Genomic DNA, 26,130 nt, shown 5'->3' on the forward strand with positions numbered 1-26,130 from the left:
AGGCTTGTGATGATTCTTCTTCGTTTGCTTTATTTTCGGCAAGCTCCAGACAAATGTCCCATGTATCCCTGCGGTTGCACGTGACCGCTGCTAGCCAATAGCATTCGAGACGGCATCATTTCTAACAATGAACGTTGATTTCTACAATAAAAGCTTCATTTGCGCAGCATAGAAACCAGAGGTTTTCTACCGTCCATATTTTTTTACAGTCTATGGTATATACAGGTAGGCTATGACGCTTTTTGGAACAAATATTGGCATTTATTTTTTCTCTATACAATTATACGAATGAAGGGAAAGCCTCAAATTTAAAATGTGTTTAAAGGTAGCAGCTCTGTTTATACTGTATGTGCAGTAGGTCTAGATGCCTCTCAATGGTTTGTACCCAAGGAAAAGTACTACTGTATGTTCAAATCTGTACTCAAGTACAGTACTAGAGTAAATGTACTTAATTACTGTCCCCCACTGTTCTTTTGTCAGTCTAGAGACTATAAACAGTCTCACCATATTTTCCACTGATTCACTAACACTTAATAACACCCCTGACTTACAGAATTATCACACCCACACACATGGGATTATTGTCTTGATGTCTTCGTTTCCAATGTATTTATGAGGAATCTGAATGCTTTGAAGCACAGCTGCAACTGTTGTGTGTGCATACGTGCATCTGCTTGTAAGTGTTATACACACGAGAGGACAAACATGAACAGGTTTCATGACAAGGACACTTTCTGAAACTTGGGAAGTCAGACTCAGACAGACAGACAGACAGACAGACAGACAGACAGACAGACAGACAGACAGACAGACAGACAGACAGACAGACAGACAGACAGACAGACAGACAGACAGACAGACAGACAGACAGAAAGAAAGAGAAACAGAGACAGAGAGACACAGAGAGAGACTGAAGTCCAATTCCAATACATTTCTACTTCCTGCTTCCTCCGTCATCTGTCCTCCAGCATGGTGGTGTTTGGTGCAAATTGGAGACCTGATTGATTGATTGATTGATTGATTGATTGATTGATTGAAAACTTTATTAGAAGGTTGCATAGGAAAAGGTAACTAAAAGGAGATCCTAGTAAGCTTTTCGGCTTATTTACTCAGGAACCCTTTATGTATCTCATATAACATTGGAAGACAGACGGATAGAAAACAGTACTAGTATGCTGATAGCATATCATCAATAACAAAAGGGGGGAAAACAGTCATAAAAGAAATAAAAGAAAGAAGAAAAGAAATACAAGATATTTACAGTGGAAAAGGGGAGGTAAGTATGGGCTTAGTCTATAGCCACCTGTAAGTGACTTTTCAAACCGATTTTAAAGGAAGTTTAAGGGATTTACACTCCGTTAAAGGCTTTCGGTATAGGGCGTTTCAGATGTTAGTGGTATAGCAGGCGAACAAATTTGAAACTTTTTTAGAGACAAATCTTTGTTGATCGTGATCTGTGGAGCTGCCCCTGGTGTTGTAATTGTGGACATCCTTGATGTTTAGGAAGTATTTTGTCAGGTACATGCTGAAATATGTGACCATCTCCTGAACTTCACATAACTCACATGGATATGGATGTCTTTATACGTGGCCTAAGTACCTCTAGGTTGAACTCTGATAATAAACAAACCGCAATGATTTACGTTCGGAGTCGGACACTGACGTTATGCAATGTCTACACGATTGTCACATATTTCAACAGGATAGATGACGGAGGAAGCGAGGAGGCAGATATAGGCTAGTCAATCTGAGGTTTGACCCAAAAGAAATTGCAATAGTAATGGTTCAAGTTTTTGTATGATCCTTAGAGTCATCCAAAAAACATGTTAAAAATTTCCATTTTATTCTTAGTGGATCAAGGTGAATTCAGGGGGTTCATGTTTGGGTCCCTTCACTTACTATACAGAAAAAAAAGACCTAAAGAAATCTTCTTTATTTAGCATGTGAGGGGTCTAACTAGGGTTTTTTCATGATCCTGAATCCATTGCAAGCATTTGTTTTGGACAAAAAACATTCCTCGGGCTAAAAAGGGATACAACAAAACTGAGCTGAGCCCAGAAAAGCGATGACTCATCACTAAACCATAGTTTTGGGGGTCGGTTTTTAGCCCAAAGAATGTTTTTCGTGCAAAACAAATGCTTGCAATGGATTCAGAATCATGAAAAAAAAACCTAATTAGACCCCTCACATGCTACTTAAAGAACATTTTTTGGGGGGTCTTTTTTTCCTGTATAGTAAGTGAAGGGAGACAAACACCCTGAATTCACCTTGATCCACTAAGAATAAAATGGAACATTTTTAACATGTTTTTTGGATGATAAAAAACCTTGAACCATTACTATTGCAATTTCTTTTTGGTCAGGCCCTTTTTTTGCTTAGATTGACTGGCCTAATATTTGAGTATTGGAAATGGGAGAGAAACAGACAGACAGACAGACAGACAGACAGACAGACAAAGAAAGAGAGGCAGAGAGAGACAGAAAGACATACATAAAGAGACTGACAGACAGAACACGCAGTCTGTCTTCATTAAGACGAGTCTGACTCACAGGAACAAGAAGTTATGTTCCTGCCACCCGCCGGAGTATAGCGAAACAACAGAGCCCCCCCTGCAGTGACAGAGCGAGTGCTAGAGCCGCTCGACGGCGGCGGCAGGAAAGCAATCCATATCCGTCGGAGCAGGGGCTGTGGTGTCCCGTTAAGACCCGTGACACGGAGCCATCACGGGCCGGTTCTGCTGTGTTTTTCCCTGTCACTTCTGCTCACGGCGCCGCTTGGACTGAAATGGCAGCAGGCAGGCAGGCAGAGCCTGCAGTGCTGCGGAGTCAGCACACTGCACTGTGTGACACACAGCACTGGAAGAAGATGTGACTGGATGGATGCTGGGCTATAGAGTGGTAGTACTCAGCACAATGACACAAAGTCTTATTTTTAAAGTCGTATACCGTGTTACTTTTTTTCAATGAAAACAAGAGTTGTTTCTTTATAATAGGCTTTCATAGTTAGTATTAACCATTCCACACAAGTTCCTTAAACGCATTTGTGAGTCACTGGACGTCTTTTTTTTACCAAGGTCCAGACCGTCAAAGAAGTCACTGGACGTCTTTATCACAATGCATCGTAGATCTGCTATTTTCTAAAATATATATTTATTCTACCTATGAAGGAGGATTCTGCCAATGCATTTCTATAGGAATGGAGCGTTTTTTTTTTTTTTTTTTTTTTTTTTTCTTCAGAAATTCACAAATGGCAGCAAACCACTCCATTCCCATTGAAATGCCTTGGCAGAATCCACCCTCATAGGTAGAATAAAGGTTTGGTGTGACCACGCCCTAACATAGTATTTATATTTCTGTTCTATTTCTAAGCATTGCTACTTTTACTTAAGTAAAACATGCAGTAGTTTTTCCACTGTGTTCAGAGCCGGTGTCAGGCAGCAGCAGTGCTGCCTCAGCAGCCACTATGAGGCTTTCTATCTGTCAGCCTGCATCTCATCTGTGTCTGCTGCTCCCTGCCCTGCATGTGTTCCCCGCTGCCCTGCCCGACACCCTGACTAAACACACACACTTTATACTCTACCTCTGACTGTCTGACTCAGCACTTTTCACATCAAGGTCCATTATTTACTGAGCATTTGAGCCACGGACCACCATTTGATAATATTTAGCCTCTCAGATCCAAGACTTAGAACCGTCGATCAATTAACAATACTTCTACATTCTCTCATTGTGTTACTGTTGATTTAGACACTTCAGCTTAGAGTTAACCATTTAACATTTATTAGAAATAACATAACCATTTATGCAATAATATTGCATTGAGTTTGGCAGATGGGCTCTGCTCTGATGATATACAGATTTATCTGTGTAACCATAACATAACACAGAATCTGCTATCTCAGACCCCCCAGAGCAGAGCATAAGTTACAGATGTACATAAAACATGAACTTCCAATTACATCATAAATTACCGCAATATAGAATAACGACAGTACAATCAACATTTCATCATACCACAATAATGGAATAACCATAGTACAATCCACATGTTATCCTATCACAGAGCATCCATTACAACTGAAGCTCAATGCCACAGGGAGGAGGCGGGGGAGGTGGAGGATTTTTCCAACACACATCACACAACCTGCTTTGACAGCTGAACATGTAGAATGAGCAGTGTGTGGGGGGGGGGGGGGGGGGGGGGGGGGTTCGGGGTATATCTAGGACTCTAACTTCCGTGTCCAAATGAACTACGCTGCGCTAGATTTCTTGTAAATGAATTAATGCAGTTCTCACAAAATAATATATATTTTTCTGCGGAGCCCTCATCTGAAAATATGTTGTGCCAGAGTCCTGCCAGAGTCCTGCACGGGTCCGATTTTGACAATCCGAGCCCGCCCCGCCCGTCATTAATCAGATCCGTGGACCGACCCGCTACCCGGGCTGTGATTATATAAAAATCTAAACCAGATCCACCCCGCCGGTCAAAAAATGGACCCGTCGCCCGCCCCGCTATACCTGTGATTCCATGCAGTAAAGTAAATAGCCTACAGCCGTGTGTATGTGCTTCCAAATGGCATCGCGCTCGATCATCCCTGCACGCCGTCCTCAGTGTTTGCGACGCAATATACAGTATTTACATAAACACTAGGTCGGCTGCGACTCTTAATTCTTTTAGATAGCCTTTTAAACCACCCTTGCTATGATGAGAACATGGGCTAACGTGCTAGTGCGTGCTGTGGTTGTGTGTTGTGTGTGTGTGTCCTGCCAGCAGTAGGCTGCTGCTGCTGCTCACTGAGTCTGTGACTGACTGTCCGGTGCGCTCCAGCCGCTCCTGTGAGTGTGACTTGACGTTTAGGCGGAAACAGTGCCCTATGCATGCCGTTGTGGTCACTTCGTGCGCTCCAATGATGTTGTTTAGGCAGATGATTTTCACAATAAAATGTCACCCGCCTGTGTTAAGTCGCAAATGTGTCAACATTGAGCTGAGCTGTTCATACAGTACATTCTGGCAAGGGCACCCTGCCAGTCAGTGTCCTTTGGCCCATGGGCGTCACAAGGTGGGGAAAAGTGGGACGGAGTTACTAGGTCCCAAGGTGGAGGGGCAAGGGCATTCATTACTTTATACTTAGCTATTGAAAAATAGCAGATATACAAGCTCACAGCACGGCACCGAGTGCCGCGCTGCGAGCTTGTAACATCAAAAAACCTTAGAAGGGGGGGCCCCCGCAGTAAATTCTTGTACCCAGGGCCCAGAATTTGGTGCGACACCCCTGCTTTGGCCTGTGCCTCCGCTGCTCCCCTGGCAGCCTGCTGCTATGAGGTTGAACTGAGTTGCACGTGAAGTAATATGAGTGTGCACGTGAAGGAAGATGAGTGTGCACGTGAAGGAAGATGAGTGTGCACGTGAAGGAAGATGAGTGTGCGCGTGGAGGATGATTGCACACAGAGTGAAAGGTTGTTTTTTTAGCCAAGTTCTGTCACCAACGCAGTGTGTGTGTGCGTGTGTGCATGCACGCGTGCGTGTGGTGTGTGTGTGTGTGTGTGTGTGTGTGTGTGTGTGTGTGTGTGTGTGTGTGTGTGTGTGTGTGCGTGCGCGTGCGTGTGCATCTGTGTGTCTGTCAGTGATCACTGAAGTACATTAACTCAGCATATGTGTGTGCCACGGTATACTTGAAAAAGACGGTTTCAGATATTTGTGCATTTACTTGTACGTGATGTGTGAGTGTGAGCGCGCGTGCGTGCGTTCGTGCATGCATGCGTACGTGTGTAGACTGTGTGCTCCGTCCATCTCCCTGCTCTCCTCTCTCTCCTATCCCGGCTGTCATCAGTTGCTGATGTTCCCTCTCAGTAATAAAGGCCATTAATCACGTGCACTGCTATTTGCCACCAGCGCTCCCTGTAACAAGATGTCTCACTCCGCTCGTCCCAGGATGCAGCAGCAGCACACAGCTCACTGGACTGTAATGGGAAGTGTCCCAGCCCGGCGGGCGAACACATGCACATGCACGCACGCACGCACGCGCGCACGCACGCACGCCCGCACGCAGTACGCACGCAGTACGCACGCACGCACGCACGCACGCACGCACGCACGCACGCACGCACGCACACACACACGCGCGCAAGCACACACAAGCACATGCACACACGAACACAACACATGCATGCTCACAGGCATGCACAAACACTACACACACTGCACATGCACACACAATCATACACAGACACTTAGTCACACACACACACACACACACACACACACACACTAGTGCATACTGTACACGTATGTTTGTGGCTCTGCTTTTGTGTGCGTGCGTGCGTGCGTGCGCGTGCCGCCTTAAAGGAGAGTTTCGGCCCAGAAGCCTATCTTACCTTTAAAATAACTTATTTGCTCCCCCTCACGTTGAAATCTCGACTCTCGCGCGACTTCCATACAGCATTGGTTGAACGCACAGCCGGAAGTTGCGCGAGAGTCGAGATTTCAATGTGAGTTGAAGGTTTGCGGCTTTACGGCAATAATGGCGGCGCTGAGTGGGAATAAACAATGTTTACTGACTAAAGGCATTATCTGTGGCAGATTTGTAGTGAAAAAAAGATAAATAAGTGGATTAACAATTTAACCACCAGCTCCTGTCTGAAGCCCTGGTCGGGTAGGACAGATGGAGCCAAAATGGAATATATTGCATCTTTTGAAAAATAACAGCTGGATCATTTGGGGGAGCAAATACTGATAGCCTTCTGGGCTGAAACTCTACGTACAAGTGTGCCGATAGCCGAGTGGTTAAGGCGCATTCTACTTAGGCTATGATGCTTGACAGTCCCTGGTTCGATTCCGGGCACATGATGCCCAGAGCCGGACTTTGGCTGCGTCTCTCTCTCTGTTTAGTTTTTCACGTTAAGTTAATCATCTGGGGACCCTCCAAAATGATTTGGGGTCCCCCCTGGGGGTCCCGAACCACAGGTTGAGAATCACTGCGCTGTACGACCGAGTATAAATCACACAGTTAGCCCGTCACACTGTACTGTGCTTGCCAGCAGACAGTATATGGAAAGGAGGACAGGAGGTGTATATATATATATATATATATATATATCGTCACTGTCGGACAGAAACCGTGTATCTCCAAGTTACGTTTTTTCGCAAAGTAAAGCACTGCTTCATCATACAAGGCCGTCGCACAAAAGTAGTGAAAACAGCAGATCTACACGCACACAACGCCTCGCGGTGCGAGACGCTGTGTGCTTGCAGATCGGCTGTTTTCACTAGTTTAAATCATTTTTAAAATGATAAATACAAAACAAACGGTTTTGGACATACAAGTTTTCCACCCAACAACGACGATATATATATATATATATATATATGTATATATACAGTATATAATATGCATCGTCACAGTCCAGTCCCGCGCTGACTAATGGCCTCTTATTTAGCTATCAATCGCCTTCAGCTGCAGTCTCCTGGTTTGCCACAGCTCCGTGGCCATACATAACCAATGGGAGGCCATCCATCATGTGGGATTACAGTCTAGCGGCGAGATGGGCCTTTCTGTTTCCCGGGGTGGAGTGAGTGTACAGTCAGCCGCAGGGGCGTCACACCACTCTGGGCCCTGGGTACAAGGATTCACTGCGGGCCCCCCATGAATGTTAACTATTGAAAAATAGCAGATATACAAGCTCACAGCGCGGCACCGAGTGCCGCGCTGCGAGCTTGTAGATCTGTCAAGGACCCCCAAGATGATATGTATTTGGCCATGGACTCCGATCTCAAAATATTTAGTTCCAGGGACCCCCAGAAGCAAAATTTGAGTTGGAAATGTTCGCTTAAAAAATACATAAATTCAAAGATTTTCACACATTTTCACAACTTTTCAAAAATAGCAGATCTACAAGCTCGCAGTGCGGCACTCGGTGCCACGCTGTGAGCTTGTATATCTGCTATTTTTCAATAGATAAAGTTATTAGGGCCCCTCCACCTTGGGCCCCAGTAACTCAGTCCCACTTTCCTACCCCTTGTGACGCCCCTGGTCAGCCGCTGCGATGGATGGATGGTTTCCACCGAGAAACGACTTCTTTTTTTTTCATTGTTTTCATTCTTTCTCCATTATGTCCAAAGTGGAAATAGAAATTTCCTTCAGGCGGAGACATGATACAGTACAGTACTATCCTGTATCTCTGTTACCTCTAAGTGAGCTGCTGATATTCCCTGTTTAATGGTTCTTAATGTGCTGCTAAGTGTGTGCCGTCTCTGTACTGTGATTCTACCATTTCAGTGGCATTGTACTTTTTTTTTCTTTTCTGGGTTTTTGTATGCTTTGTAGAATTTTGAGCCATTTACCTGTTTGTGGACATCTTTCTCTTGTTTAACAATCATTCGAGATAACTGAACAAATATTGGTTAATTTAAGTATAAAAGACACACATTTAATAATTTCCATCGTTGCAAACAGCTTTCAGTGGACAACACACAGTCGCAGTGTGCTAGGAGAGTGCTTGCTATAAGCCCATTTATCTCAAACACATTCAACATGGCGTGATTATTTTGAACATGTATAGTATTAGTATATAATTTTAATTTAAATGTAAATGAATGTAAAAATATATAATTGAGCTTGTAATGAAGGTGCAGTGGTTCGACCGTGCTTAGTGTTTAAGCAGCAGGGTTGTATCAGGTAATGATGGTCAGCTTTGGGGAGCCTGCAGCAGCAGCTATGGTTGTACTGAAGTCAGGGGCGTCACACCAAATTCTGGGCCCTGGGTACAAGGATTCACTGTGGGCCCCCCATGAATGTTAACTATTGAAAAATAGCAGATATACAAGCTCGCAGCGTTGCGAGCTTGTAGATCTGCTATTTTTGAAAAATCTTGAAAATGTGTGCAAGAAACCTATATCTTTCCATGTCAGTGGTGCTCAAACCTTTTCATGTCAAGTACCCCCAAGATGATTTGTATTTGGCCACAGACCCCCCATCTCAAAATATTTAGTTCCAGGGACCCCCCCCCCCCCCCCCCCCCAGAAGCAGTTTTGCACACATTTGCACGACTTTTCAAAAATAGCAGATCTACAAGCTCACAGCGCGGCACTCGGTGCTGCACTGTGAGCTTGTAGATCTTGTATATCTGCTATTTTTCAATAGCCAAAGTTACTAGGGCCCCTCCACCTTGGGCCCTAGTAACTCAGTCCCACTTCCCCCCTGCCCCTTGTGACGCCCCTGACTGAAATCATGTAAATGTAAAACACCTCAGCTTCCGCCCCCCCCCTCCCCCCTCTTTGTTCTGCTCCCTAAGAGTCTAATGCATGTGTATCCGTATTGATTTAAGAGTGCTGCGCTTGCACAAATTCATTGCATTTTCTAATGAAACACTCTCTCTGTGTGTCTCTCTTTGTCTTTATGTCTGTCTGTCTCGCTCTCTCTCTCTCCCTGCTATCTGCCCCCGCCCCCCGCCCGGTGTCCTTTCTCTACTTCTCTGCTTTCATTCCCCTATAGGCACACACACACACACACGCACACACGCACGCACGCACGCACGCACGCACGCACGCACACACACACACACACGCGCACGCACACGCACACGCACACGCACACACACAGTGAGCATGTTTTCACCGCGTGGCCCTACAGGTTCTATGGTATGTGTGCGTGCGTGCGTGCATGTGTCAGAGAACACATTGGTCCACGCCATGATCCACATGATTAGATCTTTCTATTTTCCTATAGCCTAGGCCCAGACAAACACATTATATTATATTATCTTTCGCCTTTTTTGTTTTGTTTTTTGGACTGTAAGGTGAATGAAAACACACAGCTGAGAGAGAGAGAAGAGATTGCATGCAGCAAAAGTGATCTCTTTGAAAATTGTGCCTTATTTCTTTTTTAGTTTATAGTTTTAGTTACATTCTTGTTCAACATCTTCTCTCTCTGGGTCCGCGGGCTGCGGGCAGTGTCGGTCTCCAATTGTCAATGTATCAGGCTTTGGGTCGGTCCCGGGCTGAAGTTCTGCAGGGCTGGGTTGGGCCGGGCTCACTTTTTTAGGCCCGATCTAAGCTCTAGCCCAAGGTCCTATAAACCAGATCTAAGCTCTAGAGGTCCTATAAACCAGATCTAAGCTCTAGAGGTCCTATAAACCAGATCTAAGCTCTAACCAGAGGTCCTATAAACCAGATCTAAGCTCTAGAGGTCCTATAAACCAGATCTAAGCTCTAACCAGAGGTCCTATAAACCAGATCTAAGCTCTAGAGGTCCTATAAACCAGATCTAAGCTCTATGAGGTCCTATAAACCAGATCTAAGCTCTAGAGAGGTCCTATAAACCAGATCTAAGCTCTAGAGGTCCTATAAACCAGATCTAAGCTCTATGAGGTCTTATAAACCAGATCTAAGCTCTAGAGAGGTCCTATAAACCAGATCTAAGCTCTAGCCCCAGGTCCTATAAACCAGATCTAAGCTCTAGCCCCAGGTCCTATAAACCAGATCTAAGCTCTAGCCCCAGGTCCTATAAACCAGGAAGCTGCAGGCTGCTCTGATTGAATGTGACGGACTCTGGAACCATCTGCCCTGAGCTCGTCAATTCACTGATGGATCACTGAGTTCTTCCTTGTAAATTTCTTCCTAAAATGCGTTTTGAACGAGTTCCACGTAAGTCCCTGTAAAAGTGCTATCTACCGGTATGTAATAAGCTTATCGTCGTTGTCGGGCAGAAACCTCATATCTCCAAGTTTCAAATGTGTAAGTTTTTTCGCAAAGTAAATCCCCGCTTCATCGTACAAGGCCGTCGCACAAAAGTAGTGAAAACAGCAGATCCACAAGCACACAACGCCTCACGGTGCGAGGCGTTGTGTGCTTGTAGATCGGCTGTTTTCACTAGTTTAAATCATTTTTAAAATGATAAATGCAAAACGAACGGTTTTGGACATACACGTTTTTCACTCGACAACAACGTTATGTAAGTTATTATTGTTCTTCTCCACAGAGCTGGACCCACGCTACTTCTGGAAGTGGAGTGCCTTCGAGGACTACGTGCTGTTCTGCCTGGGCCTGACGGTGGCCGTGGCCCTGGTCACCATGCTGCTGATGGACTCTGTGCTGTTCGTGGAGGCCCTGGGAGCGCTGGCCGTGCTGTTCGAAGCCATGCTGGGCCTGCCACAGCTGCTGCAGAACCTGAGCAACCGCTCTACCAGAGGCATGAGGTACTGCACTGTTACAAAGTCATATCCTGGGGCAAGGTGGCGCAGTCGGTACAGCGCTGTGGCCTCACAGCTAGAAGGTCCTGGGCAGGGACGTGCTGGGCCCCTGATTCAGCCCGGGAAAAAGAGTTGTAGAGGCCCTCATTGCACACTATAGAGAGAGATCTCTCTCTATAGCGCTGCTGCTACTCAAAGATTTGCCATTTCAGATTATGACAAGTGACAAGCCAGTGGGCCAATTACATGAGTTATATTTCTTCATTGTCGGGTGGAAACCTTGTGTCCAAAACCATTTTAAAAATGATTTAAACTAGCGAAAACAGCCGATCTACAAGCACACAAGGCGAGGCGTTGTGTGCTTGTAGATCTGCTGTTTTCACTACTTTAGTGCGACAGCCTTGTATGATGAAGCAGGGCTTTGCTTTGCGAGAAAATTTACAAATTTGAAACTTGGAGATACAAGGTTTCTGCCCGACAGTGACAATTTACTTTTTTGGCCGCCCAGCCCCCAAAATGGAACGAAGGCCATCATTTTATTTAAAATGTTTTCCTAATGGCCGGCCTGGACCGGCCGGGAATGAACCGGCCGTTCGGGAGTTGTCTCGCTTTTCCCAATGGCCAGCACGTCCCTGCAAAGTAATATCCTGGGGCAAGGTGGCGCAGTCGGTATAGCACTATGGCCTCACAGCTAGAAGGTCCTGGGTTTGATTCCCGCCGGGGGGCGCTGGGGGTGTGTTCTCTCCTCTGTGTCATCAGTGCCCATACCCTAGGATGGTTGGTGAAAGGGCCTTTCTTTGTGGCCAGCCGGGGAGCCTGATGGAGGGGAAAGGAACTGGTTGGAATAGCGTGTTCCATCCAACCGGGGAAACTCCCCCCTGTCAGGTGAAAAGAAGCAAGTTGGACTCCTCATCCATAGAAGGAATCATGAGGTCAGTCCGTTGTCTCCCCAGGTTGGCAGAGGGAGTGTAGCGCCCACATTAGATAATTTACACCCCATTTGATGACCGGCGGAGTGACTCAAACAGTCCGGTCATTACATTATTGTCTCAGAACAATAAAAAAAATCACCATGAATTCTAGGCTACATGGGTGTATTTGATATGTGTATTCATAGGAAAAAGTTTTTTTTATGTTTTTTAAACAAATGTTACTGCGGACCCCCTGCAACCCCCAGACCCCATTTTAAGAACCACACAGTAGTAAACAACAACTCTCGCTGAGCCGATGCAAACGAGACCGGACCGCTTTTGTTGTATTCATGGCGAATGCATCCTGACAACAGAACACACTCACATTGTGACTCTGCGTTGTGAGTTTGTAGATTGCCTATTTTCGACAACATTGTACTGCAATGTATTTGAAGGAGTACTGTAATTTGGTTTATGCTTAAAGTGAGAAGCCATGTCTGATGTAGCGACTCAGTTTGTCCTTCTGCCTCTCAAAACATAATGCCTCAGTCTGAGTACTGAGGCCACAGTGGCCTTGATGCCCTGCACACACTGCACTGTACCGTTTCCTCCTCTGACACTTTCCTGTCAATGCAGTCTTTTTTTGAGATTCTGAATTATTACACCCCAAAAATGTACAACACCAAAGGCCAGGTGGCCTTGCACCTATGAGGAAATTGCAGCTGTGAATGGACCCGTGCTCGTCATTCATGCAACATGCTGATATCATTCACAGTCTGAATGTCCATGACCAATATTGATTGGCAGATTTAAATCCTTATTGAAAATACAGTGTAAATGCATACAAATAATGTGTAAAAAAATACATAAATGCAAGAGGATAAACTAAATAAAGCCCCGAAGGCTTTCAATTATTTTCATTGAGGCCCCTTGGTGCTTTGGTGCAGGTGTGTGTGTGTGTGTGTGTGTGTTGTGTGTGTGTGTGTGTGTGTGTGTGTGTGTGTGTGTGTGTGTGTGTGTGTGTGTGTGTGTGTGTGTGTGTGTGTGTGTGTGTGTGTGTGTGTGTGTGTGTGTGTGTGTGCGTGCGTGCGTACGTGCGTGCGTGCGTGCGTGTGCTTGTGCGCATGCTTGTGCGCGTGCGGTGCGTGCGTGCGTGCGTGCGTGCGTGCGTGTGTGTGTGTGTGTGTGCGCACGCGTGCCGCACTGGGCACTGCATGAGTGTGTGCAAAGGGCATTAGGAACAAAGACAAACAGTATAAATATATTTAAACAAGATCCAATTATCCTACTCTATCCTGAGGAGGATTAAAATATTATATAATAGAAGCCGATGCAAGGTTTTTCCCTTTTCAAGTGTTTGTTTTTGTTGCTTTAACCGTAGCACGTTATTTCCCTCTTGGTCCTGTACTGTATTCCATTTCATAGTTATTAAATCACTCTGGCAAAATCTGCAATCCTAATTGCCGACGAGTCCGACGACCTCTTCATTTGGCAAAAATAATATGTTTTTGGAGCTCGGCAACATCATGACTATGAGTCTAATAGAAGCGACAGGCATTTGCCACCCTTTTAAAGCCCTGCATTGTCACTATTCATGGGTTTCAAATGTATTCAAATGGACCAAAACAGGTGTTTCAATTTGTCTGAGTGGCATAGAACTAATCGTCACAGTCAGGCAGAAACCTTGTATCTCCAAGTTTCAAATTTGCACATTTTTTCTCAAAGTAATTCCCTGCTCCACCATACAAGGCTGTTGCACAAAAGTAGTGAAAACTGCAGATCTACAAGCGCACAACGCCTCGTGGTGCTTGTAGATCGGCTGTTTACACTAGTTTAAATCATGTTTAAAATAAATACAAAACAAACGGTTTTGGACATACAAGGTTTCCACCCGACAACAACGTAATGTTCTACGCCAATCAGAACACCTGTCTTGGTAAAAGGCCCAGGTGGTGTTAGCAAAATCAGTAGGGTTCATTCTGCAATTTCCATGACAGTCCAGAAAGTAGATTCAAGGTATGGTGTTTGGGGACCAAAATGGTGGCTGGCTGGACGGACAGACAGACAGACAGATAGACAGAAGACAGACAGACAGACGTGATTGACTGCCATCGTCATCCGTAGAGCGGAGCTAGAAAAAAAAACTGTTGACCATCTTCAGAATGACAAATGTATGCAGGTAAAACACTGACTATCCAGTAGTAGTCTGACAGTGCCTAGTTCAGTATTCCATAGGATTACAGCCTAAGTTATTAGCGGCCAAACACAATGTGATTGGTGGAAGAAGGGGGGGGGGGGGGGGGGGGGGGATACCGATATACTGTCTGATGTCATAATGATATCACAGCGCCAAGGGTGAATCCATTACCCAGCGTGCAAACGTGACATTGATTGTGCTCATAAAAGAGATGAATTATAGGCACAGCGGCGGGTCCCTGCTCTATCTGGGCTGTGTGCTTAAACCGTGCTGGTGGCGCGTAATTTAGGTCATAAAAGGATTGTGTGTGTGTGTGTGTGTGTGTGTGTGTGTGTGTTGTGTGTGTGTGTGGGTGAGGGTGAGGGTGAGGGTGAGGGTGAGGGTGAGGGGCCACTGGGGTGAGCTGATACCACAACCTGTGTGTCTCTTCTGCTTCCTTCTCATTATCGCTCATTATCGCTCCATTCTCACTCTCTCCTCTCTCTCTCTCTCTCTCTCTCTCTCTCTCTCTCTCTCTCTCTCTCTCTCTCTCTCCTCTCTCTCTCTCTCTCTCTCTCTCACTCTCTCTCTCCTTCTCTCTCTCTCCTCTCTCTCTCTCTCTCTCTCTCTCTCTCTCTTTGTGGATATGCAATTTATTTAAACAAGGAGAAGAAGACCGTTGTTCACCAAATTACTGCCTGACACATTTTAAAACTGTCTGGCGATTACACTGCATGTGATTCAAGCTGGCCAGCTGTTCACAGTTTAAACAAACTAATATATTTCAAATCATTGACTGATTGAAAAAAATGTATCTTCTACTGTATACAATTCCTGGCATGAGATGTGTATGACGAATTAATAAGATTTCATCAAACAATTTCTTCACGTTGATTCGTTAAAACATAATATTAAAGGAGGGTAAAAACTGCTTTTTGATTGCTTGATTAATCTAAAAAGTAATCAATAGAATTGTTGGCAGAGAAAATAACGACTAGCTGTAGCCCTAGACTGTTAATAAAATAAATTAAGTAGTAGTTAATGCAAGACACGTGAGTCTCGCCCACCTCAGCTGTAATCAGCTGTCAGTCAGTCCTTTCCTCATTCACAGATCTGCTGATCATTACATCACACTGTCTAATCCAATCAGAGCTCGACCTCACTATGGGAGGCTCCATGGTTTGCATTCACTATAGCTCTGCTTGTCTTGGATCTGAAGCCTCGGATCCGCTGCTGCTTAGCTGCCTCCTCCACCCCAGCCCCCACCTTTTGATCAGAGTCTGGCATAGGCTCAAATACTTGTGATTTTATGTCTGCTGGTTCAAGCTAATGTGTCAATGTATTGACATTGTACAACTATTGCATCCCTATGTGGGGTTTTGCTTAGTGTATCCTGATTTTGCACAGCAGCTGCTTGAACAAAATTCAAGGAACATCGCCAAACGCGGAGCCCTTTAACGCCAAGTTTAACACCAAGTTTAAAGGGATATTCCACTTTCAAAATAACTTTTTGTCATTTTAACGTCTAATCAGGCTTTTGGGAACACCCAGGACAGTTTTTGAATTTCTTCATTCAGTATTTAGATATTTGATATTCATTTCCCCCCATTTTCCCACTTCCAGGACCGTCCTATACAAATCCATTATAACTTCAAAATCCATTTTAACCATGATAGATTCAAAGAAAACACCTGTCCTTCTTTCTGGTGACTTCTGACACCCTCCAAATACGTGAGCAGGCAGTGTCTTCTTTTGATAACTTTTTGAATTTTTTTTTTATAATTTTTTATTGTATTTAATCATTTTCATTTTCCCAAACAATTATAGAAATCAATGAAAAATGTTATCAAAAAAACATGGCCTGCTCACGTATTCGGAGGGTGTCAGGAGTCACCCGAAAAAAGGAAAGTTGGTTTCTTTGAATCTATCATGGTTAAAATGGAGTTTGAAGTTATAATGACTTTGTATAGGAAGGTCCTGGAAGTGGGAAAATGGGGGGAAATTAATATCAAATATCTAAATACTGAATGAAGAAATTCAAAAACCGGTGTTCCCAAAAGCCTGATTAGACGATAAAATGACCAAAGGTATTTTTGAAAGTGTAATATCCCTTTAACTGTATTCCATTTGTTGCAATAAATGGTTAAATCTACTTTGACCTGAGCGTTCCTGGTTAAGCCACTGCGTATATGTGGAACTAGATGGTTAAACCACTGTGTATATGTGGAACTAGATGGTTAAACCACTGTGTATATGTGGAACTAGATGGTTAAAACCACTGCGTATATGTGGAACTAGATGGGAGCACGTAGACCATGATCTTTGCTTTGCTGTTGCCCCGGTGGAGGTCAAGTGGTAGCATGTAAAGGTCAGCATTTTCACTCAGAGTATAGTCACATGTAGAGGGCTGCCTCATCACTGGCTCTGGTAATGGCTCAGAGTCTCCCACTAATTATGATCATTATTTCCTCATTACCGCTTATGTTCCCCGAGGTGGCCTTGCTCATAAAAGCAAGACCTGTGCGTGCGAGCATGCGTGTATGAACGTGTGTGTGTGTGTGTGTGTGTGTGTGTGTGTGTGTGTGTGTGTGTGTGTGTGTTGTGTGTGTGTGTGTGTGCGTGCGTGTGTGCACGCGCAGTGGTGGACAAAGTACTCATCCCCAGTACTTGAGTAAAAGTATACCCCTCAGTATAGTACTGAATACTATTCAAGTGAAAGTTGCTCAGTCAAATTTGTACTTGCGTTAAAGTACAGGTGTATTTTCTTTGAAAAAATACTTGAGTATTCAAAAGATGCATCCATTGAAGAAATACTCAAGTATCCAGAAGTACAAATTACAAAGTACTTTTGTCTTTAATATTAATGTATTGCAGATTTTGTAGAAAAGCATCCAAAAATACAAAGACTCAAGTAAAGTACAGATACCCAAAAGTATGTACTTAAGTACAGTACTCAAGTAAGTGTACTTAACACTGTCCACAACTTTGTGTGTGTGTGTGTGTGTGTGTGTGTGTGTGTGTGTGTGTGTGTGTGTGTGTGTGTGTGTGTGTGTGTGTGTGTGTGTGTGTGTGTGTGTGTGTGCGCGCGCGTGTGTGCATGCGTGCGTACACACTCACGCGGGAGTGCATCCGTGTCCTTCACAGGTTGCGGTCACACGTCAATGTGAAAGGCCCACAGGGACATAATAGAATATGAGAGTGGTCATTTGAGGCACCTACTGTGGTGTCACTGTGGTGTCATCAAGGGTGTGTGTGTGCGTGCGTGCGTGCGTGCGTGCGTGCGTGCGTGCGTGCGTGCGTGCGTGTGTGCGGGCACGCGTGCCGTTATAACGGACTGGAACATTCACGAGGCTATTGGTTTACTCAACGAGGAGATGTGATGAGATGAGAAGATGACTCGGAGCGATTGGGAGTCATTGCCGTGCCCTCGACCGGAGGCAGCCACCGTCTCCCTGGATTTACAGACAGATGTTTCTGGTCTACAGCAGTGGTTCTCAATCTGTGGGTCGGGACCCCCAGAGGGGTCCCCAAATTATTTTGGGGGGTCCCCAGATGTTTAGCTAAATGTTAACATTGTTTTTTCACTCAACATGCAGTAAACAGACCAACATACAGTATAAGTGTATACTATACAGGGTATCTGCACATTTCTAAATTTAAGGACTTTAAAGACCTTTTTATTACCTCTGGTCTGGTAAAATTGTCAAATATTAGAAGCTGAAATTGTGAAAATAGCAGATGATCACAACGCCTCGCATCACGAGGCGTTGTGATCATGTACCGGTAGATTGTCTATTTTCACAATGGAATAGATCGAGTCAAACTAAATGTAATGCCAACTCCTACAATTCCAAGTGCTTGTGCAGGGTGGGGGGTCCTCAGTTCAAATTTATGATTATTTTGGGGGTCACAGGCTGAAAAGGTTGAGAACCACTGGTCTACAGAGTGAGGGAGAGCGAGTGCATTCTCCGGCAGCTCCCTAACCCTAACCTCAATAAAACTATGCCTATATTGTACCTAACACTAACCCTAACCACCGTCTAATGGGACGTCGCGCGCCTCCGTCGCGGTAAATTTCCGGCAATGCCGGTCCCACTGCCGGCGACGCAGCGTCGACTGACGGTCCAACTGCCGGTTCGTGCCGCGGTGCCTGCCGCGGCAGTCGCGGCTGCTGCCGGAGAGTGCATTCGCTCCTTCTGCTCAGAGTTACAGACCTGTAAGGGTCCATTTGGAACCCCCCTCAAGGAACCCTGAGGGTCCCTGGACCCCACTTTGAGAACCACTGGTCTATGAAAACACACACGCACGCACGCACGCACGCACACACACACACAATTACACAGTAATTACTTCAAATAAGTTATTCTATTTCTTTTTGGTTGGGGTTGGCTTATGAGGAGGCCGACACTCAATGCGCAGTTACATGGCATCTGAATTAGGCCCGTTGCCGCCATGGGTGGAAATCATGGGGTGACAAAAGTTATTTCTAATGATAAATGAATAAATAACAATGCTATAATACTTATTTAATATCATTTGAAATCATTCCCACATTAACACAATGCCCCCCCAACCCCTGTGTTGCCAAGTCTGGTTTATATTGCTAATAATTTGGACCTTGTTGCTTGTTTCTCTCGCTATATGGAATATATACAGTACTGTACGTAGATTGTAGAAATGATTTCCGAGGGGCCAGTTGACCCCTGCACTAGTATACAGCTCCTCTCTCATAGCCATACTCACAATTAAAGAGATACATTTGTTTTTATTGAGTCACTTTTTGTTTTGGCTTTGGGCACACATGGCTGTTCTTTCTCTAGAACATTATTTTGTTCTGTTTCATTCTCTACTAGACTTTTCAATAGAAATCCTCCATTGGATTCAGTCTATTTATTTTTCCTCCATTATTTGCTGACCCATTTTAATACCACGCTAAAAAAAATGTTTACGTGTCACTGCTGTGCGGTCAGACTCCCTGGGGTCCTATTACTGGGCTGTGAGGTGGACTTCATGCTCCTCTTTGACAAGCAGAGTCACACAGGCCACCCAAATGAGTGTCCCCAAGTGATCACATTGTAGCTGGAGACACAGAGAGAGAGAGAGAGAGAGAGAGAGAGAGAGAGAGAGAGAGAGAGAGAGAAAGAGAGAGAGAGAGAGAGAGAGAGAGAGAGAGAGAGAGAGAGAGAGAGAAAGAGAGAGAGAGAGAGAGAGAGAGAGAGAGAGAGCAAGACACAATTGTACACTTCTTCTTTTCCTTTCGCATGTTCCCTTCAGGGGTCGCCACATCAAATCATCTGCCTCCATCTCACCCTGTCCTCTGCCTCCTCTTCTTTCACAGCAACCACCTTCATGTTCTCTTTCACTACATCCATAAATCTCCTCGTTGGTCTATACCAGGGATCTTCAACGTTTTCAAGGACCCCTTAGTTGAGAGACAGATGAAGTTGCATTGTTTGACAGCACAATCGTCAGTATATTTTGGATTCATGTCAATTTGTGTTTTCAGATATTTAACCACATGAACCGTCAATACTTAATAAAATTGACCTTTCACTCTGCTCTTTTTCCCCTCTTTGCCTCTTTGCCAAAAATAGCCGATCTACAAGCTCACAACGCCTCGCGGTGAGAGGCGCTGTGAGCTCGTAGATCTGCTATTTTTGGCTACAGTTCTCAGAATATGGACACTAGGGTTCAAGTTGTTAATATAAAAAGGATTGGAAGATTTGGAGGACCCCCTGTAGTAACTCTGAGGACCCCCTAGGGGTCCCGGACCCCCTGTTGAAGACCCATGCAGTACATCCATAAATCTCCTCTTTGGTCTATACCTCATAGGCCCTCCTGCCTGGCAGTTCCAACCTCAGCATGTCCAAACCATCTCAGTCTTGCCTCTCTGGCGCTATCTCCAAAACAAAACGAACGTGCACTGTGTCCCTCTGATGTACTCGTTCCTGATCCTATCCCCCTTTGTTACTCCCAGAGAGAACCTCAACATTTTAGTCTCTACTACTGTACCTCTGAAAACGGAAGAAAAACCCTTCCAAACGTTGAAAATAGTTCAGCTCAAGTCTCAGCCACCTTTAAAGGAGCTATAGTCAACTTTTTCTTGAAAAACGGACGCTAAAATAAAAATAAAGTTGAAAATATGTTATAAAAAAGATTAAGCTTCATATATGTGTTTCTATTCAAACACAAAAAGCTTAAAATAATGATAAAATAATCATTTTGGTCATTGTCAGGCTGACTTTGTTTACATCCCTCTTCTGTTCTTTTATATGGATTGATAAGGGATGTAAACAAAGTCAGCCTGACAATGGCCAAAATGATTATTTTATCATTATTTTAAGCTTTTTGTGGTAATTTTTTAATAGAAACACATGAAGCTTAATCTTTTTTTTATCAAATATTTTCGAAACATTCTTATTTTAGCGTCCGTTTTTCAAGAAAAAGTTGACTATAGTTCCTTTAAGCATCTGAAAATGCCACAACGTGAACGTGCCAGCGCAGAATAAGTGCTCGGTCGTGCAGCCGGTGTTTAAAAAAAACCCCGCTGCACTCCCTATTGTAAACAATTGAAAAGGTCTTGGTTGACACGGCCCCTGAGACCCCTTAGAGGCGATGACTTCTACAGAAAGACCCCTTAGAGGCCGTGAGTGACTCCTGCAGTAAGACTCCTCAGATCTAATGGCAAAGCCCTGGTCTTATAGCGGGGCAGCATGTGGCAGAAGATGAGAGCTCTAATCATTCTTCTTCTCAGCAAGAAAAGTCACATGCGTCTGGATCTGCTATTAGATCTGCTATTAGATCTGCTATTTTCAAACATTTTGTACTTTTACTCAAGTACATTTTGAATTCCGGACTTTTACTTGTAACAGAGTACTTCGACATTGCAGTATTGATACTTTTACTTACGTAAAGATTGTGAGTATTTTTTCCCACCACTGCACACACACACACACACACGCGCGCTGCGCGTGCGCGCACACACACACACACACACACACACACACACACACACACACACACACACACACACACACACACACACACACACACACACACACACACACACACACACACACACACACAGCTACTCTAGGGAAAGGAGTGGAAGAGATGGAAAAGAGGTAGAGATGCATGGGGTGAGACTGCAGATGAGGCTGCAGATTACTTTGATTAATCAAACAACCGTTGGGGTGAATTTTGAAAAAGAGGGGAGGCTGCGTGCCTCTCAACAGCCTCTCTTCTGGTGCTGTTTGCTTAATGGAACTTGAATTTTTAAGGAGAAAGCCTACAGCTACTGTATGTGATGGATATAAATGAAGCTTGGTTTGACACCAGGACAAACTGTACGTGTACTGTACCTTTAAGTCTGAAAGCAGGGGTGTCGCGCCAAATTCTGGGCCCTGGGTACAAGGATTCACTGCGGGCCCCCCATGAATGTTCTTCATAGGGGGAGGTGGGACCCATTTAGACTGGGAACGCATTATTACACAAGCTCGCTTGTAGATCTGCTATTTTTGAAAAATCAAGTCAAGTCTATGAATATTTAAAATCCTTCTATGTTTCTATGTCATTGGTGCTCAAACTTTTTCATGTGAAGGACCCCCAAAATGATATGTTTGGCCACAGACCCCATCTCAAAATAGTTAGTTCCAGGGACCCCCCAGAAGCAAAATTTTAGTTACAAATGTTCGCTTAAAAAATGTCAAAGATTTGCCCACATTTTCACGACTTTTCAAAAATAGCAGATCTACAAGCATGCCGCGCGGCACTCGATAGCTAAAGTTTAAAATAATTAAGGCCCCCTCCACCTTGGGCCCTAGTAACTCAGTCCCACTTTCCCCCCCCTTGTGACGCCCCTCTGGAAGGGAAGGGAGGGACGCCTCCCGCTGCCCCTGCTCCACAACACCATTTAGTAATCTAAAGACTAAAACAGACACCATTGATTTGTTTCAGTGACATCCCTCGGGTGCTGTCACGCGCTCCGTTCCTTCAGTATACATAACGTGACAGAGAGTTTGCGTCAGCGCTTTCTCTGAAACCAAACCCTGCTTGCTAACTGTAGCTCCTGGCACTTTGACATCAAGTATAGCTCCAGTTCAGCCCAAGGGGCGGGGTGTTGCTTCCTTTAAATTAATAAACCGGCGCGCGCGTGTGCGTGTGTGTGTGTGTGTGTGTGTGTGTGTGTGTGTGTGTGTGTGTGTGTGTGTGTGTGTGTGTGTGTGTGTGTGTGTGTGTGTGTGTGTGTGTGTGTGTGAGAGAGAGAGAGAGAGAGAGAGAGAGAGAGAGAGAGAGAGAGAGAGAGAGAGAGAGAGAGAGAGAGAGAGAGAGAGAGACAGACAGACAGACAGACAGACAGACAGACAGACAGACAGACAGACAGACAGACAGACAGACAGACAGACAGACAGACAGACAGACAGACAGATACAGTAGATAGATACTGTTTAGATAGATACTGTATAGATAGACAAACAGACAGACTGACAGATAAATAGATCATAGTGTTTCATGTTTGTGATTCATTCTTTTTCATATCAGATTTCCTTTACTTAACACAGTTGCTCAGGCATGTGCACATTAGGACATCAAAGGGGGCTTGAGCCCCTGCCCTTTTACCTGTCCGTAAAAAGTGCCCTCTCCAAACCATGAATGCAGCTTCCACTACGGTGAAAGAATGCAAATGTCCTCTTTCCATGCCATACCTGAAGGCAGCATTCAAGAGAATTGCCTTGTCCAAACTCTCCTGAACTTGAATTCAGCATCTTATGTTGAAAGAATTGCCCTCTCTGTGTAGCAATCCATGCCGTTACGCCACATCTCCATTATTGACTTGATTATGCTTAGTTCAGTGTGGTATCACGCACCGAAATTAGCCAACCGAGGTCTGCTATTTTCGATATTTTCACCAAAAGGCCCTTTTAGAAATGTCAGCCCCTGCCTCTCTAACATTCTCTGCGCGTCCCTGCAGTTGCTGAACAGCGTTGTTGAATTTCCAGATTATATTATATTGTTGACCCATAGTTATAATGTGTTCCACCCTCTCCCACCAACTTTTAAACCAAAACTTGTGCCCTTGCCCCAGGACAGAATAAAACCGCACAAAATGGAGTTTTCTTTGTAAAATGTAAGCTCTTGCAAGCTCAGCGAGTTGTGCACAGGAATTGTGTCAAATGCCATCGCCTCTCTCTTCTGTCTCTCTACTGTGCTAGGCAGAAATGCCTTAAAAAAAAGTAATAATCCTGCCTGAATGTATGGGACTCGGTTTGACAGAAAGGTTGTTTATCTTGTTGAGGAGAAATAGGTGAAGCTGCACTTTATGGAAATGCTGTTGCATTTTCAGTGTTCAGTAGCTTGGTAGTGACTGGCACTCCAAAGTCCCCACTATTGCCCCTGGAGAGAAGCAAAGTGCCTTGTTGTTTAGGTAAACAATTGTTGTTGTTGTTGTTGTGCGTGTGCGTGTGCGTGTGCATGCGTGTGTGTGCGTGCATACTGTACTTGTGAAGGTCAATTATCTTTGTTGTAGAATTCACACATTGTGAGGACAATATTTAGCTGGTTCTCACAAGAGAAATGGTAGTGCTATGGTTGAAAAAGATACAGAGTTTGTCCAATTAGTCTAATTAAAACATTAATTTGGGGGTTAGGGTTAAGACCGGGCTTTTAGAGGTTAGATTTAGGGGTTAGAGTTATGCCGGATTTATACTTACATAGAGCCAGTGTCATGCACAGGGGCGTCACAAGGGGGGAAATGTGGGACTGAGTTACTATGGCCCAAGTGGAGGGGCCTTCATTATTTTATACTTTAGCTATTGAAAAATAGCAGATATACAAGCTCACAGCACGACACAAAGTGCCACGCTGCAAGCTTGTAGATCTACTATTTTTGAAAAGTCATGAAAATGTGTGCAAATCTTTGAACATATCAATTTTTTAAGCGAACATTTGTAACTCAAATTTTGTTTCTGGGGGGTCCCTGGAACTAAATATTTTGAGATGGGGGTCCGTGGCCTAATACATACCATTTTGGGGGTCCTGCACATGAAAAGGTTTGAGCACCACTGACATAGAAACAGAAGGATTTGAAATATTCAACGTTTTCAGAAATAGCAGATCTACAAGCTCGTTGCAGAGCTGTGAGCTTGTAAATGTAAATGGTCAAAATGGCATTCATAAAATTACAGTCCTAAAATGTTGATGTCCTCACAAATGTGGTTGCGACCGTCTGGTCACACGTTACTATGAAAAGCTCCACTGGCTGTCTGTCTGTCCGTCACGTCACGTCACACTTTTGGCTCTACTCTCCGGCACCGTTGCCCCTATCCATGCCAAACTTTGCACACACACACACACTCCTTGGCTGGCAAACCACAACCTCCGCCCCTGATTTCTCACATGCCCCTCTTTTAGCGCCACCATGAGGTTGCCGACCTGGCGGTCGCTTATCTCCCGATTAGGGAGTCTTACTCGTAATGTGTGTGTGTGTGTGTGTGTGTGTGTGTGCATGCATGTGTGAGTGTTTGCGTGCGTGTGTTTGTGCGTGTGTGCATGTGTACACACTACTACAGTGTTTACACACCATAGACTGTAAAAAATAGGTACACACGCACGCGCGTGTGTGTGTGTTTGTGTATATGTGAGTGAGTGTGTGTGTGTATGAATGCAAGTAGTTTCAGTGTGACTGCTCAGCTCTCTTCCAGACTCAGTCCCAGGGGAACCATGTGTGTGTGTGTGTGTGTGTGTGTGTGTGTGTGTGTGTGTGTGTGTGTGTGTGTGTGTGTGTGTGTGTGTGTGTGTGTGTGTGTGTGTGTGTGTGTGCTTTGCCAAGCTGCTGCAGTCTCTCATTAAACCCTTCTCCTCCTGGCCTGTTAATACTGTGCTCATGAGGCACAAACCTTCACTCTGTCAGTCTGACACACACTGAACACACTGACTGACAGTCACACACACACACACACACACACACACACACACACACACACACACACACACACACCGGATGGTATTACTATATTCGTGTGGGCAGAAACATTTCCGGGACGCCAAATCTATAAATGCCTGTTTTCACAAACCAAGCAGGCACTGTGCAGTCCAGCTGGGTCAGAGACAGAGGGAGCTCTCCGTGGTGCTGAAAGACGCATGCAATGGGATATAACTATGGATACTCTTACTCTGATTGTTGTTCATTATAAACAGGCGAGATGCAAGTAGTTGTAGCCAGGGGCGTCACACCAAATTCGGGGCCCTGGGTACAAGGATTCACTGTGGGCCCCCCATGAATGTTAACTATTGAACAATAGCAGATATACAAGCTCACAGCGTGGCACCGAGTGCCGCGCTGCGAGCTTGTAGATCTGCTATTTTTGAAAAATTGTAAAAATGTGTGCAATAAACCTATGTTTCCATGTCAGTGGTGCTCAAACTTTTTCATGTCAAGGACCCTCAAGATTATATGTACTAGTCCTTACCCGAAAGTAACTTTAACTGGTGCTTGCATGATAATATGTAGGAGCATCAATGTAAGAAATACCCGTTTCGTTTAAAGGCTACAGAGATACTGTGTACCGATCTACATGACAACATCTGAAAGAGGGCCAGCCAACACCCCCCCGCCCACCCACCCACACACACACACACACACACACGCACGCACGCACGCACGCACGCACGCACGCACGCACGCACACACACACACACACACACACACACACACACACGCACACACACGCACACACACACACACACACACACACAGAGCTGGTTAAACATGTTGCCCCATGCTAGATGCAGAATAGATATGCCTCATGCTAGATGCAGAATAGATAGTAGTTACACCATAAAAATGCTAATATACAGC

At 44.8% G+C, this 26,130-nt stretch overlaps 1 protein-coding gene across 1 annotated transcript in view; it reads left to right on the forward strand.

Annotated features, from left to right (window-relative positions):
* Nucleotides 1-26,130, forward strand: part of LOC308294731 (solute carrier family 66 member 2) — a gene marked incomplete at both ends in the record, with an annotated part of 133,835 nt that overhangs the window by 69,409 nt on the left and 38,296 nt on the right. Inside the window, one exon of the mRNA XM_080737542.1 lies at nt 10,976-11,192. Coding sequence (XP_080593668.1) covers nt 10,976-11,192 — 217 coding nt within the window. The remainder of the gene's footprint in view (nt 1-10,975; nt 11,193-26,130) is intronic.

Source organism: Nannobrachium achirus, assembly GCF_963921795.1.
Source record: "Nannobrachium achirus genome assembly, chromosome: 11".
Taxonomy (NCBI): Eukaryota; Metazoa; Chordata; class Actinopteri; order Myctophiformes; family Myctophidae; genus Nannobrachium; species Nannobrachium achirus.